This window comes from Xenia sp. Carnegie-2017, unplaced genomic scaffold, assembly GCF_021976095.1.
Source record: "Xenia sp. Carnegie-2017 unplaced genomic scaffold, XeniaSp_v1 HiC_scaffold_1, whole genome shotgun sequence".
Lineage (NCBI taxonomy): Eukaryota > Metazoa > Cnidaria > Anthozoa > Malacalcyonacea > Xeniidae > Xenia > Xenia sp. Carnegie-2017.
The window spans coordinates 10351556-10365042 of NW_025813402.1; the positions used below are offsets into that span (position 1 = coordinate 10351556).

Consider the following 13487-nt stretch of genomic DNA (forward strand, 5'->3'; position numbering starts at 1 on the left):
TCTTCGGCTCGGATCGACCGCAGAAGAGCGATCTTAATACCAAAAAGTGGACTTGATGTCCAGCTCCGCTTCACCGAATGAGTCAAAGAAGGATAAGAGTAGTGGTATTTCACCGACGGATTGCTCCTACAACTTATTCTACACCTCTCATGTTCTTTCACAGAGTCAGACTAGAGTCCAGCTCAAGAGGGTCTTCTTTCCCGCTGTTGTTGCCAAGCCCTTCCCTTGGCTGTTGTTTCGCTAGATAGTAGATAGGGACAGTGGGAATCTCGTTAATCCATTGATGCGCGTCACTAATTAGATGACGAGGCATTTGGCTATTTGTTTTTTTTCTTATTATTTCACTTCAACTATTTTTTTTATAATTTCTAGTTTATCATATTTTGCGATCCTTCCCTCTTCCGTAGATGTCAAATTAAATTACCCATGAGTTTCCAATTAATGGGAGGCTGGTTTTAAAGGAAATCGGTGGCTGGTCTTCCAGGTCTAGCACTCTGCATTTACTTTCTGCCTTTATTTATTAGATGGTAACTCACTCATCAAAGTGATGTAATTTTGTGACCAAGGTCACACCATCAATTATATTCACTTTCTTTTGACAGAGGCTGCCACAACCTTTATGCACACCGCTCCATAACCTTGTGCCTATTACCAAATAATTGGCGAGGGCAGCCATTATTCCGCCTCCTTTACCGATGTTGTTTTAAATGAGTCTCCACCCAGTGGTAATAGATACTATTCAACCCTGAGTGGCGAGGTCGGTAAATCAACTCCGCCTCCTTTAACCATCTACCATTTTAAGTCTCTTCCATGGATCGCCCAAATGCCCAAAAAAATAATAAGAATTAAAATAAACAGTAATGTAACCTCAGTAATCCCCTTACTGCCAGCCGAACCACAAAAACCAGCAGAATGAGAGCAAACTAGGACTGCAAGACTGCAAAACAAAAAATAATAAACCTATCCTAGAGTAAAAAAAATTTAATATACCTAATTAAAATAACTGAAGCATTTGGCCCGTAATGCCGGCCAACACATTAAATATTCCTTCGATGCCACTCTACCTATCACTTTCCCTCATTGTGGAACTGTGGAAGAACCTGTGTATCCGAGATGTTTCGTCACATATCCTTTGGGAAAGAAGTGAAAGACTCGAATTGGGCAATTTCAGAACAGACTTCAGAAAGTCTGCACTGAGAGGCGACAGCACACCCCGCCAATTGGCGGCAACCGCAGAAAAGGATATATTGGATACCCCAGTTGCCTGGTGCACCCATTCCCGAATCTCCGGCTGGTCATAATTGGCGACCTTATCACGATGTGCTTTAACTCCTCCGACCTGGTCAGCAATGAAAGCCCTTCCCTATCCCAAAGGACAAGGTCAGGCTTCCTTACGCCCAGAGTACACCCAACAATCCTAGGTTCAACCATGACAGAGAAGCCAGCTCGCTCAGCCGCAGCCGAGACGAACTGAACAACCCTATCATGCCTAACAATCCTAGGACCGCTGGTTCTCGCACATACTTTAATTATGTGCTGAGTCGTCTCCAGGCACATGCATGCATCACATAGCCTATCCCCACCAGGTCTGCCACGCGAATTGCGTGATTTGCTTGAGAGGAGCCCACCTCTAGCCTTGATCGCAGCCATGAAGTTGGCCCCAGAAATACGGGGGGGACTACTTACCCAGCGACTTCCCCGCGGGCATGCCAGTGCCTCCAACAAACCTCTCCCATCCACCTTGGTGTGCAACACAGCAGCCCAAGCATTAAGCAAGGACTGCTTGTCGGTCACCAAGTGCCCAGCCAGTGGTATTGGCAGTTTGACTCATCAATTTTGAAAAAATGAGCCAAACAGGGCTTGTGACATGGTTGTCAAGTCGCCTCCTCTTCATTACAGGGATGGTATATCGCAATGAAGAGGCACCAAGGCCACCATCAGCAATACCCGCATGGAAGAAAGCCACTGGAGTGTTACCTGGCAAATTTCAACCATTGGCGTACATTGGCTCTAATGGTGGTATCGAGCCACTTTAACCACCCATCGCCTACTGGTGCCAACACGAGTTCGTGCAAATACCTGGGTAACAGGAACAGTTTTAAAATCTTTAACCGCTGGTGGGGTTTCAGCTGAGCTTCAGTGATGTTATTAAGTCCCCCACCAGGTCGGATCTCAAGTCTTTTCGGAGTCTTGCTCCACTTGCACTCAACATTATACCCAAATATCTGTACTCCCCCGTTGCAGTCTGATGGAATAAGCCTGCTGTTGGTCGCCAGGAAAGGAGTTCGATCTACGACCCATCGCTTGGCTTTCCCATAAATAACAATGCTGAGAGAGGCAGATTTTCCCTCATTCTCAGCACTGATGATGAGTCCACCTGCTGCAAGATGAGACTCCAACCTCCCCAGTTGTTTCCGGAGGCCATTCCGAGTCTCACAAAGTAGCACGATGTCATCGGCATATCCGAAGTTGTTAAATCGAATATTGCCAAACTAGAACCCCAGGTGGTTATCCAAGGAAGAAATTGCCAAGTCTATGACTGCAAGAGAGTCATAGTTACTCCCGCCGTTTCCCCGTGCTTGGATGAATTACTTCACTTTGACATCCAGAGCACTGGGCAGAAATGACATTGCGTCAACACCAATCACTAGCCATCGCAATGCTTTGTTTTAATTAATCAGTCGGATTCCCCTTGTCCGTTCCAGTTCTAAGTTGGCTGTTAATTGCCTGCCGAAACGACCTGAAGGTCACAGCTGATATAATCCACACGAAGTCACTTCGCAGTCCGACTTAGTCACGTAGCAAGCCACGCATCTCCGTCAGCCCACGCCGAGTCCACATGCTTCAAGTCCCATCCCGACAGACCCAACTCTTAGAGCCAATCCTTTTCTCGAAGTTACAGATCTATTTTGCCGACTTCCCTTACCTACATTGTTCTATCAACTAGAGGCTGCTCACCTTGGAGACCTTCTGCGGTTATGACGACCAGAGAAGAAAATGAACCACTCCTCGGATTTTCAAGGGCCATCAAAGCACCGGACCCCACAAGAAGTGTGGGGCTTTACCAGACGTGAAACCCTATCTCCGGCTAAACCGATTTCAGGGTAACGTGTCCAGAAAAGAGAACTCTTCCCCGGGCTCTCGCCGACGTTTCCGAGTTCGCTTGCGTTGCCGCTTGTGCCACTAGGTGGCAGTATCCCTGTTGTGGTTCGGGAATATTAACCCGATTCCCTTTCGATAGCCCGTTCACAAATGGGACGCTTTGTAACGGAATTTCCCTATCCCTTAGGATCGACTAACCCATGTCCAACTGCTGTTCACATGGAACCTTTCTCCACTTCAGTCTTCAAAGTTCTCATTTGAATATTTGCTACTACCACCAAGATCTGCACCAGTGGCCATTTCACCCTGGCTTGCGCCAAAGGCTGCGTCACGACCACTGCGCCCTCCTACTCGTCAAAAGATCGCACTTGCTTTGATGGCCGAGTATAGGTGCGACGCTTGAGCGCCATCCATTTTCAGGGCTAGTTGATTCTGCAGGTGAGTTGTTACACACCCTTAGCAGATTCCGACTTCCATGGCCACCGTCCTGCTGTCCATATCAACTAACACCTTTTGTGGGATCTGATGAGCGTCGACTTTGGCACCTTAACTCGGATATCCAGAGGCCTCACTAAAACATACAATCGGTAGTAGCGACGGGGGTGTGTACAAAGGGCAGGGCATAATCAACGCGAGCTGATGACTCGCGCTTACTAGGAATTCCTCGTTCAATATCAAGAATTACAATGATCTATCCCCAGCACGACGATGATTCAAAAGATTACCCACACCTTTCGGTGAAGGAGCAACTCGTTGCCATCGTCTAGGACGGTATCTGATCGTCTTCGATCCTCTAACTTTCGTTCTTGATTAATGAAAACATTCTTGGCAAATGCTTTGCATTAGTTCGTCTTTCGTAAATCCAAGAATTTCACCTCTGACAACGAAATAATGCCCCAACTGTCCCTATTAATCATTACTTGGTTCCAGAAACCAACGGAAAATAGAACCAAAGTCCTATTCCATTATTCCATGCTTATGTATTCAAGCAAAAGCCTGCTTTGAACACTCTAATTTTTTCAAAGTAAACGTCGCGTTTCGGAGCAACTCGTTGCCATCGTCAGTGTAGCGCGCATGCGGCCCAGGACATCTAAGGGCATCACAGACCTGTTATTGCCTTCCTGACTTTGGTTAAACACGCAACAGTCCCTCTAAGAAGTCGAGAGCGATTCGTGAATCGTCTGACTATTTAGCAGATCAAGGTCTCGTTCGTTAACGGAATTATCCAGGCAAATCACTCCACCAACTAGGAATGGCCATGCACCACCACCCATAGAATCAAGAAAGAGCTCTCAATCTCTCAATCCTTACTATGTCTGGACCTGGTGAGTTTTCCCGTGTTGAGTTAAATTAAGTCACAGGCTCCACTCCTGGTGGTGCCCTTCCGTCAATTCCTTTATGTTTCAGCTTTGCAACCATACTTCCCCCGGAACCCAAAGACTTTGGTTTCCCATAAGGTGCCAACGAGGTCATCAAATAACACTCGCTGATCCCTAGTCGGCATCGTTTATGGTTAGAACTAGGACGGTATCTGATCGTCTTCGATCCTATAACTTTCGTTCTTGATTAATGAAAACAGTCTTGGCAAATGCTTTCGCATTAGTTCGTCCTTCGTAAATACAAGAATTTCACCTCTGACAACGAAATACGAATGCCCCCAACTGTCCCTATTAATAATTATTTCGGTTCCAGAAACCAACGGAAAATAGAAACAAAGTCCTATTCCATTATTCCATGCTTATGTATTCAAGCAAAGCCTGCTTTGAACACTCTAATTTTTCAAAGTAAACGTCGCGTATCCAACACAAACTCAGTTAAGAGCATGCGAAGTCTGCGCGAAGAAGGCCAACGCCGACAGTAGCATACCTTGCGGCAGACCGTCGTCGTCGAGCCCGAATTCCAACTACGAGCTTTTTAACTGCAACAACTTTACAATACGCTATTGGAGCTGGAATTACCGCGGCTGCTGTCACCAGACTTGCCCTCCAATTTGTCGTCGTTAAGAGATTTAAATTGTACTCATTCCAATTACAAGACTACGAAAAAGCCCTGTATTGTTATTTTTGTCACTACCTCCCCACGTCAGGATTGGGTAATTTGCGCGCCTGCTGCCTTCCTTGGATGTGGTAGCCGTTTCTCAGGCTCACTCTCCGGAATCGAACCCCAATTCTCCGTCACCCGTTGCAACCATGGTAAGCCACTACCTTACCATCGACAGTTGATAGGGCAGAAATTTGAATGAAACATCGCCGGCACAAAGTTAAAAGGCCATGCGATTCGAATAGTTACCATGAATCACCAATGGGTTGTTCGGCCGTGAAGCCGCATTCGTTTTTAATCTAATAAATACATCCCTTCCGCAAAAGTCGGGACTTTTCGAGGGATAGAGGAGTCTTGGAGGGATAGAAACAGAAAGGTCACCGTGACTCATTTTTCCCCTTTCCGATAGGAATTCTGATGGACTCCGTGACTCATTTCTCCCCTCTCAGAGAGGCCTTCTGATGGTCTCTGTGACTAATTTCTCCCTCTCAGAGAGGCCTCCTGATTTTCACCGTGACTCATTTTTCCCCTCTCGGAGAGGTCTTCTGATGGTCACCGTGACTTATTTCTCCCTCTCAGAGAGGCTTTCTGATGGTCACCATGACTCATTTATCCCTTTTCGGAGAGGCCTTCTGATGGTCACCGTGACTCATTTTTCCACTCTCGGAGAGGCCTTCTGATAGTCACCGTTACTCAATTTTCTCCTCTTAGAGAGGTGTCTGTGGTTAACCATGACATATAGATTTTGTCTAACAAAAAATCTGAAATTATGTGTTTTAAACGTAATGTCAGTTGATCAGCTAAGGATATTAGCTGGTTGCATAAATCATTCAGAATGCAGCAATAGCACTCAAACATCATTCTTATGAGAAGGTTCTATCACTGTTTAACACAATGCCGATGTACATATCATCACACTGTGCATGTGCAGTTTGAGCACTCTTGGTATTTGTACAGGCTCTCATATTATGGCGTTTACCATTTTTGCATTATGGAAAAGCTTGTCTTTTAGATTTGAGCACTCTGCTGATTGTACAAAAAGTCAATACAATGTATAACCGTACATCCTGTGTTCCAAGTTATGTATGTTTACATGTCATACACATAATAATATGATTTATTTTGAAGATTTTATCATGGTCAAACATGTGTCCTGGTTACAAAGGGCATGTTGATTTGTAACAACTACATAACACTTCATTTTTCAGCAGGTGCTATCATGGCCACCTTATACTTGGAAGATAACACAGTTCCCTTTACCCAACACACTTGAGAACTTAATAGGTAAACAACACAAGACCTACCTATGTTATTAAAAAGGCCAACTATCATTCCCAACTTGCAAACAAGGATGTTCAACAATTTAAAAAAGTAACAAATCTAAGAACAAGGGCTTAATCTTAGCAGATCGTAGCACAAGGCTACTCTACTGCTTACACAACCCCGTTCTTATTTCAGTCGTCTGCAAAGGATTTAGCTCTGGAAAATTTAGATTTTGATCAATGCAGGGCTTTGGTGCATAGTCCGCACCGTAGGCACATTGTGACGCAGGAGATGACAAGCATCTCTATTCTAGTTCGCTTAAGTCGTCCAGAGAAAGGAATCGTTGCGTTCTAGCACGGATTCTGATTTAGAGGCGTTCAATCATAATCCAACAGATGGTAGCTTCGCACCATTGTTTTTTCAGGCAAGTGCCAATTGTCTGAATCTGCGGTTCCTCTCGTACTGAGCAGAATTACTATTGCAACAACACTTCAATAGTAGGGTAAAACTAACCTGTCTCACGACGGTATTAACCCAGCTCACGTTCCCTATTGGCGGGTGAACAATCCGACGCTTGGCGAATTCTGCTTCGCAATGATAGGAAGAGCCGACATCGAAGAATCAAAAAGTAACGTCGCTATGAATGCTTGGCTGCCAGTTATTACTAAAGACCAATAGATAAATTCTTCATGGGCAAGCCTGCACCGTAGTGGAGTGCAGACTTACTTATATAGACTTTAATGAATTCACCATCTTCCATTAGTATCCTTATATATATTGTTATAACTTTTCTGGAACATTTTTTTTTAATTTTCATAACGTTTGCGTGTGATGAGCGATTTCGCTCAAATTTAGACTGAACGTTGCACTAATGTGTCTAAACAATTTTTAAAAATTTTAAAGGGGAACTCCACCCAAAAATAATGTTGGTCTTAAAAGTTCCATTTTTATGCAAAGGTTACTATATTTTGAAATTTTTACATCAGCTATTTTATTTTTGACAAAATCGCGTCTTCAAGTGCGCTATTTGAGCTGTTTTGAGGCTTAGCAGCGTGGGCACAGAAAGCGTCAGCGGAAATTATTGTGACGTCATATCGTCAAACCGATTTGAAGTTGAGTTTACAACAAAGTAAAATAATAACCCACAGCCTAGCACAAAAACAAAACAATCGCTTATAATGGCTTTTTTGGAAGAACCTCGACCTAATTCACCAATCGATAGTGAAATGGAAGACAATCCAACAAACAATATTCGGCCATATCAGTATGAGCCCGAATGGCCGGCTGATGAACACGAAGAAGCTCACCAGTTTGAGGATAACGAAGAACAGGAATTTTTGTATATTGACGATGAATCTCGGCGCGACAATCTTGAATGGTGGGTAGTAAAATGTTATATTATTCTAGACCATTGTTTCTATCTCAAAAGTACGTTTTCAGTTTTTGAAGTTGACCACGTCCACACACACATAATACTTTAGATTTTAAAGTTTTTATTGTAAGATACAATTTTATTGAAGTTTTGACATTTACTTTTCAAGATCCTTTCTTTTAACATATTCAGGTGTCAATGTGGTAACTGCCAAATAATGGATAATAACGAGGAATGTTTATGCTGTAAAGAGATTTCCAATATTTGTGACAAAAATTTAGAGGCAGTAGAAACGAATGAGACCACCGAAGTCCCTTTGTGCATTACACAACATCCTGGTGTTGAGCCTGTTTGTCTTAACAGGTGGGTTTTACAAACAGCTTGGTACCAGTACAAGCAGCAATATGAGGTAGCATATGATGGGCCGAAGACAAACTGTACCGCCATATTGCATATAGACAGTTGGCAAGATGGGGCTGGGGTGTCTTGGGTAGAGAAGTGAGAGTCATCTTGCCATCATGTGCAGTTACTCGCATTAGAGAAACATTTCCTCCACCTGGCCTTGCAGAGGAATTTCAATTTGAAGGCTTTCACTATGTTGATGAATGAAGTATTTTATTATGATATAGGTATACCCATTACAATTACTTTGTATGTCAATATTAAAGTGGCGTAGCCAGCTCATTTATAGGTCATGCTATGCACATTTATTATTATTAATTTATTACAAAAAAAACAGATTTACAAAGAAATGTTTATAAATGTGGCTTGGCTATTACACTGGTTATAATATAACTATAATTAATTACATGAATAGTTTGTGTAATGCAGTGGTGAAACTAGCTATAGCAAAAGGTTTTGCTATGTTAATATTTAAGAATGAACATTTTTTAAGTAGTACAAAAGTTGTCTTCACTGATTCAACGTCATATTATATGGGTATGGCAAAACCTATTGCCATAGCTAACATCACCACTGACATTTTATGCAAATCTAAACTGATGTTCCTTTACAAGTACTTCTTTCCTGGGTGGACATGATTTAGAAATGTTCTTTGGAAGATTCTCGCCATGATGTACAAGTTCAATCTTCTCAGTTTTGCATGCATTCACAACCTCCGCAAGTAGTTTATCAATGTACTGGTACTCTTTCTTTTCTTTCATTGCTTTTACAACCCATTGCTTCTGTATTTTAGCAAAAATCATTTTGTAACGGTCTTGCCCTTTGTTTGTCCCTGACTTAATGACTGCTTTATCACGTTTAATATTGTTGTTGTGATCTAATGCTGCTAACTGAGTGTGGGCTACCATCCCAGGAAATGAAAAATGCTCTCGCTTTGGGCAATATTTCAGTAAAAGGGAAAGGTAAACCTCCAACTCTCCTGTGTGACAAAACTCAGATAGCTTCCGCAGGTCTTTTAGAAGCCTCTTGTCAAATATCACCTTCTCTGCAGCGATATATGCTTGTGAAGTAGGAGATAATCACTTCTTCTGCTTTGTTTCTTTTTCTGTTAATTGTTGGAGGCAACATTGATGAGAATATGTGTTCCCCTTCCAGAAATGCTTGTTGGAAATGTGGTTAAGGACAGACTTCCATTTTTCCACCAATTCTTCTGCATTCTTGTTACAACTTGCAGAGCACCACCAAAGATGATTAGAAATGGACTTAATCCAATGGGTCAAGTCATCATTTCCCTTAATGTTAGCCTTCTTTGTTAGTTTTTTTGTGACAGATTTAGACAAATGCCACACATCATATTGGTGATCAATATGAGGGTGTTTGTTTTTCATAGCACTGGCAATCGAAACATGTCTCTCTCCGTATTCTAGCAATCCATGCCTTTTGACGTGAGGGGTCTTTCGGAATAAGGTGGAAACTAACACCTGAAGATTTTGACTTCGACGAGTAATTTGTACAACCCGGAACACAACAGTTGACCATTGTCACAGAATTCGTTTAGTTCGTCCAAATTGATCTGCACTCTGATTCTTAGTTATAGAATTTTTAAGAAAGAAGTACGACTTTTCTTATCAAATAGCAACTCTACTGCGTAGTCTCTAATTTTACTTCTATTTATACCAATGGTTTCGTGCGTAGGAAATAAATTTTCGTCCCAGATGTGACTTAAAAAAGGGAAATTATGTACAATAATTATGAAACTATAAGTTCATACTTTACGTCAAGGAAACTACACCTTAATTCTAAGCACGAAAGGCTATTTTTACAATGGTTTTATGTAGGATTATTTTCTAACTGTAATGAGTTACACAACCATGTTTATTATTATTCAATGTTTATTAAGGGCAATAGATTGGTTTCACATCAGTGGAAACTGTTGTTAAGGTTGAATTCGGAGGACAAGCAAACGGCATTATGCACAGTTTCCACACAAAGAAACCTTCGTATTATTTAAAAAATAATATTAATCGACATTCAAGTTCTATATGTGGTGCGGAAACTGTGTGATAATGGCCTTTATGGATGTGAAACCGTTCTATTAAAACAGAATACAAATAACCAGCTCAATACTTGCATGTAAGCTATAAAAGTTGCTTGTGTATATACCTATGAATAAAAAATTCTGACGTTTTGAAAAGAAACATTTTGTGAATAGGAGAAGCATTTTGACACAAGTTTATTATGACTGTGCAATGACTTTACATAAAGCTTTGAGGAGCAATTGACGATATGACGTCAATACAAGCCGCTGACATATTTCTGCTCCCACGCACCGGATGCCCTAGCTGCAGCATTTCAACTCATTTTTTGTGAAAATATTGAATCAAACAAACAAAAAAATTGCCGCATATTTATTTTCACGGGACAGACAAAGTTTTAAGACCAACATTATTTTTGGGTGGAGTTCCCCTGTGTAGCATTATAACACCGGAAGTTATTAGCTATGACGTAACAGTACAAAATTTTCGTTAATAACTTTTGAAAAACAAGTCCGATTTGAAATCTGATTTCAGATTCGGAAAGAGCGTTAAAAATTAGGTGGGGGTATCCAGGCGGAAAGCCATATAAGGCCCTAACACGCAAATTTCGACGAATTGTTCGACAAAATGCAAATTTTAAATTTTTAATAAAAGTTTGCATAATATTTTCAAGGAAATTTCCTTTGTGAAATCTCATTTCGTATGAAGTTATTCTTACTTTTTATGAAAATTTAGCAGATTGAAAAGCCTGGTTAGAGCGCTTTAGAAAGTTTCATTCCTTGGTTTTAAAGAGATTTTAAGAAACATTTAAGTATTTCTGTCATGTTTTGGCTCTGTTAATTCTAAATCTATGTAATAGACTTTAGTTAAATAACTATGGATTTCTAGGTATAGCCTACAATCATTAGTGCTGAAGTGGTACATGAGCAATTTCGCTCAAATTTGGACTGAACATTGCCCTAATGTGTCTAAACAATTTTTTAAAATTTTAAGTGTGTAGCGTTGTTAAACCGGAAGTTATTAGCTATGACGTAACAGTACAAAATTTTCGTTAATAACTTTTGAAAAACAAGTCCGATTTGAATTCTGATTTCAGATTCGGAACGAGCGTTAAAAATTAGATGGGGGGTATTCGGGGAGAAAGCAATATGAAGGCCCTAACAGGCAAATTTCGACGAAATTTTCGACAAAATGGAAATTTTTAAATTTTTAATGAAAGTTTACATAGTATTTTCAAGGAAATTTCCTTTGTGAAATCTCATTTCGTATGAAGTTATTTTTACTTTTTATGAAAATTTAGCAGATTGGAAAGCCTGGTTAGAGCGCTTTAGAACGTTTCATTTCTTGGTTTTAAAGAGATTTTAAAAAACATTTAAGTATTGCTGTCATGTTTTGGCTCGGTTAATTCTAAATCTATGTAATAGACTTTAGTCAAGTAACAATGAATTTCTAGCTATAGCCTACAATTATTAGTGCTAAAGTGGTACCCCGCGATTTCGCTCAAATTTGGACTGATCATTGCCCTAATGTGTCTAAACAATTTATAAAAATGTTAAGTGTGTAGCGTTGTTGAACCGGAAGTTATTAGCTATGACGTAATAGTACAAAATTTTCGTTAATAACTTTTGAAGAACGAGTCCGATTTGAAATCTGATTTCAGATTCGGGAAGAGCGTTAAAAATTAGATTGGGAGTATCCAGGGGAAAGCAATATGAAGGCCTAACAAGCAAATTTGGACGAAATTTTCGACAAAATGCAAATTTTTAAATTTTTAATAAAAGTTTGCATAATATTTTCAAGGAAATTTCCTTTGTGAAATCTCATTTCGTATGAAGTTATTCTTACTTTTTATGAAAATTTAGCAGATTGAAAAGCCTGGTTAGAGCGCTTTAGAAAGTTTCATTCCTTGGTTTTAAAGAGATTTTAAGAAACATTTAAGTATTTCTGTCATGTTTTGGCTCTGTTAATTCTAAATCTATGTAATAGACTTTAGTTAAATAACTATGGATTTCTAGGTATAGCCTACAATCATTAGTGCTGAAGTGGTACATGAGCAATTTCGCTCAAATTTGGACTGAACATTGCCCTAATGTGTCTAAACAATTTTAAAATTTTAAGTGTGTAGCGTTGTTAAACCGGAAGTTATTAGCTATGACGTAACAGTACAAAATTTTCGTTAATAACTTTGAAAAACAAGTCCGATTTGAATTCTGATTTCAGATTCGGAACGAGCGTTAAAAATTAGATGGGGTATTCGGGAGAAAGCAATATGAAGGCCTAACAGGCAAATTTCGACGAAATTTTCGACAAAATGGAAATTTTAAATTTTAATGAAAGTTTACATAGTATTTTCAAGGAAATTTCCTTTGTGAAATCTCATTTCGTATGAAGTTATTTTACTTTTTATGAAAATTTAGCAGATTGGAAAGCCTGGTTAGAGCGCTTTAGAACGTTTCATTTCTTGGTTTTAAAGAGATTTTAAAAAACATTTAAGTATTGCTGTCATGTTTTGGCTCGGTTAATTCTAAATCTATGTAATAGACTTTAGTCAAGTAACAATGAATTTCTAGCTATAGCCTACAATTATTAGTGCTAAAGTGGTACCCCGCGATTTCGCTCAAATTTGGACTGATCATTGCCCTAATGTGTCTAAACAATTTATAAAAATGTTAAGTGTAGCGTTGTTGAACCGGAAGTTATTAGCTATGACGTAATAGTACAAAATTTTCGTTAATAACTTTTGAAGAACGAGTCCGATTTGAAATCTGATTTCAGATTCGGAAGAGCGTTAAAAATTAGATTGGGAGTATCCAGGGGAAAGCAATATGAAGGCCTAACAAGCAAATTTGGACGAAATTTTCGACAAAATGCAAATTTTTAAATTTTTAATAAAAGTTTGCATAATATTTTCAAGGAAATTTCCTTTGTGAAATCTCATTTCGTATGAAGTTATTTTTAATTTCAATGAAAATTTAGCAGATTGGAAAGCCTGGTTAGAGCGCTTTAGAACGTTTCATTCCTTGGTTTTAAAGAGATTTTAAAAAAACATTTAAGTATTTCTGTCATATTTTGGCTCTGTTAATCCTAATCTATGTAATAGACTTTAGTTAAATAACTATGGATTTCTAGGTATAGCCTACAATCATTAGTGCTGAAGTGGTACATGAGCGATTTCGCTCAAATTTGGACTGAACATTGCCCTTATGTGTCTAAACAATTTTTTAAAATCTTAAGTGTGTAGCGTTGTTGAACCGGAAGTTATTAGCTATGAC

General features: G+C 39.8%; 1 protein-coding gene and 1 pseudogene across 1 annotated transcript; one reads left to right on the top strand and one right to left on the bottom strand.

The window, feature by feature from the left end:
* The first annotated feature begins 7341 nt into the window (after positions 1-7341).
* LOC124439000 lies at positions 7342-8279 on the top strand. Its single transcript, XM_046989196.1, has 2 exons — positions 7342-7783; positions 7970-8279. Exons 1-2 carry the CDS (start codon positions 7584-7586, stop codon positions 8277-8279), a joined length of 510 nt encoding a protein of 169 aa, XP_046845152.1. The 5' UTR covers positions 7342-7583.
* A 649-nt stretch (positions 8280-8928) lies between these two features.
* On the bottom strand, positions 8929-9743 carry LOC124439007 (annotated as a pseudogene).
* Positions 9744-13487: the final 3744 nt, after the last annotated feature.

What these genes read in the sequence shown, in the direction of transcription:
- LOC124439000 (XM_046989196.1), top strand. Translation starts at nt 7,584, where the DNA reads ATGGCTTTTTTGGAAGAACCTCGACCTAATTCACCAATCGATAGTGAA. An exon ending in CGGCGCGACAATCTTGAATG is followed by an intron (nt 7,784 to 7,969) that starts GTGGGTAGTAAA and finishes TAACATATTCAG; the next exon opens with GTGTCAATGTGGTAACTGCC.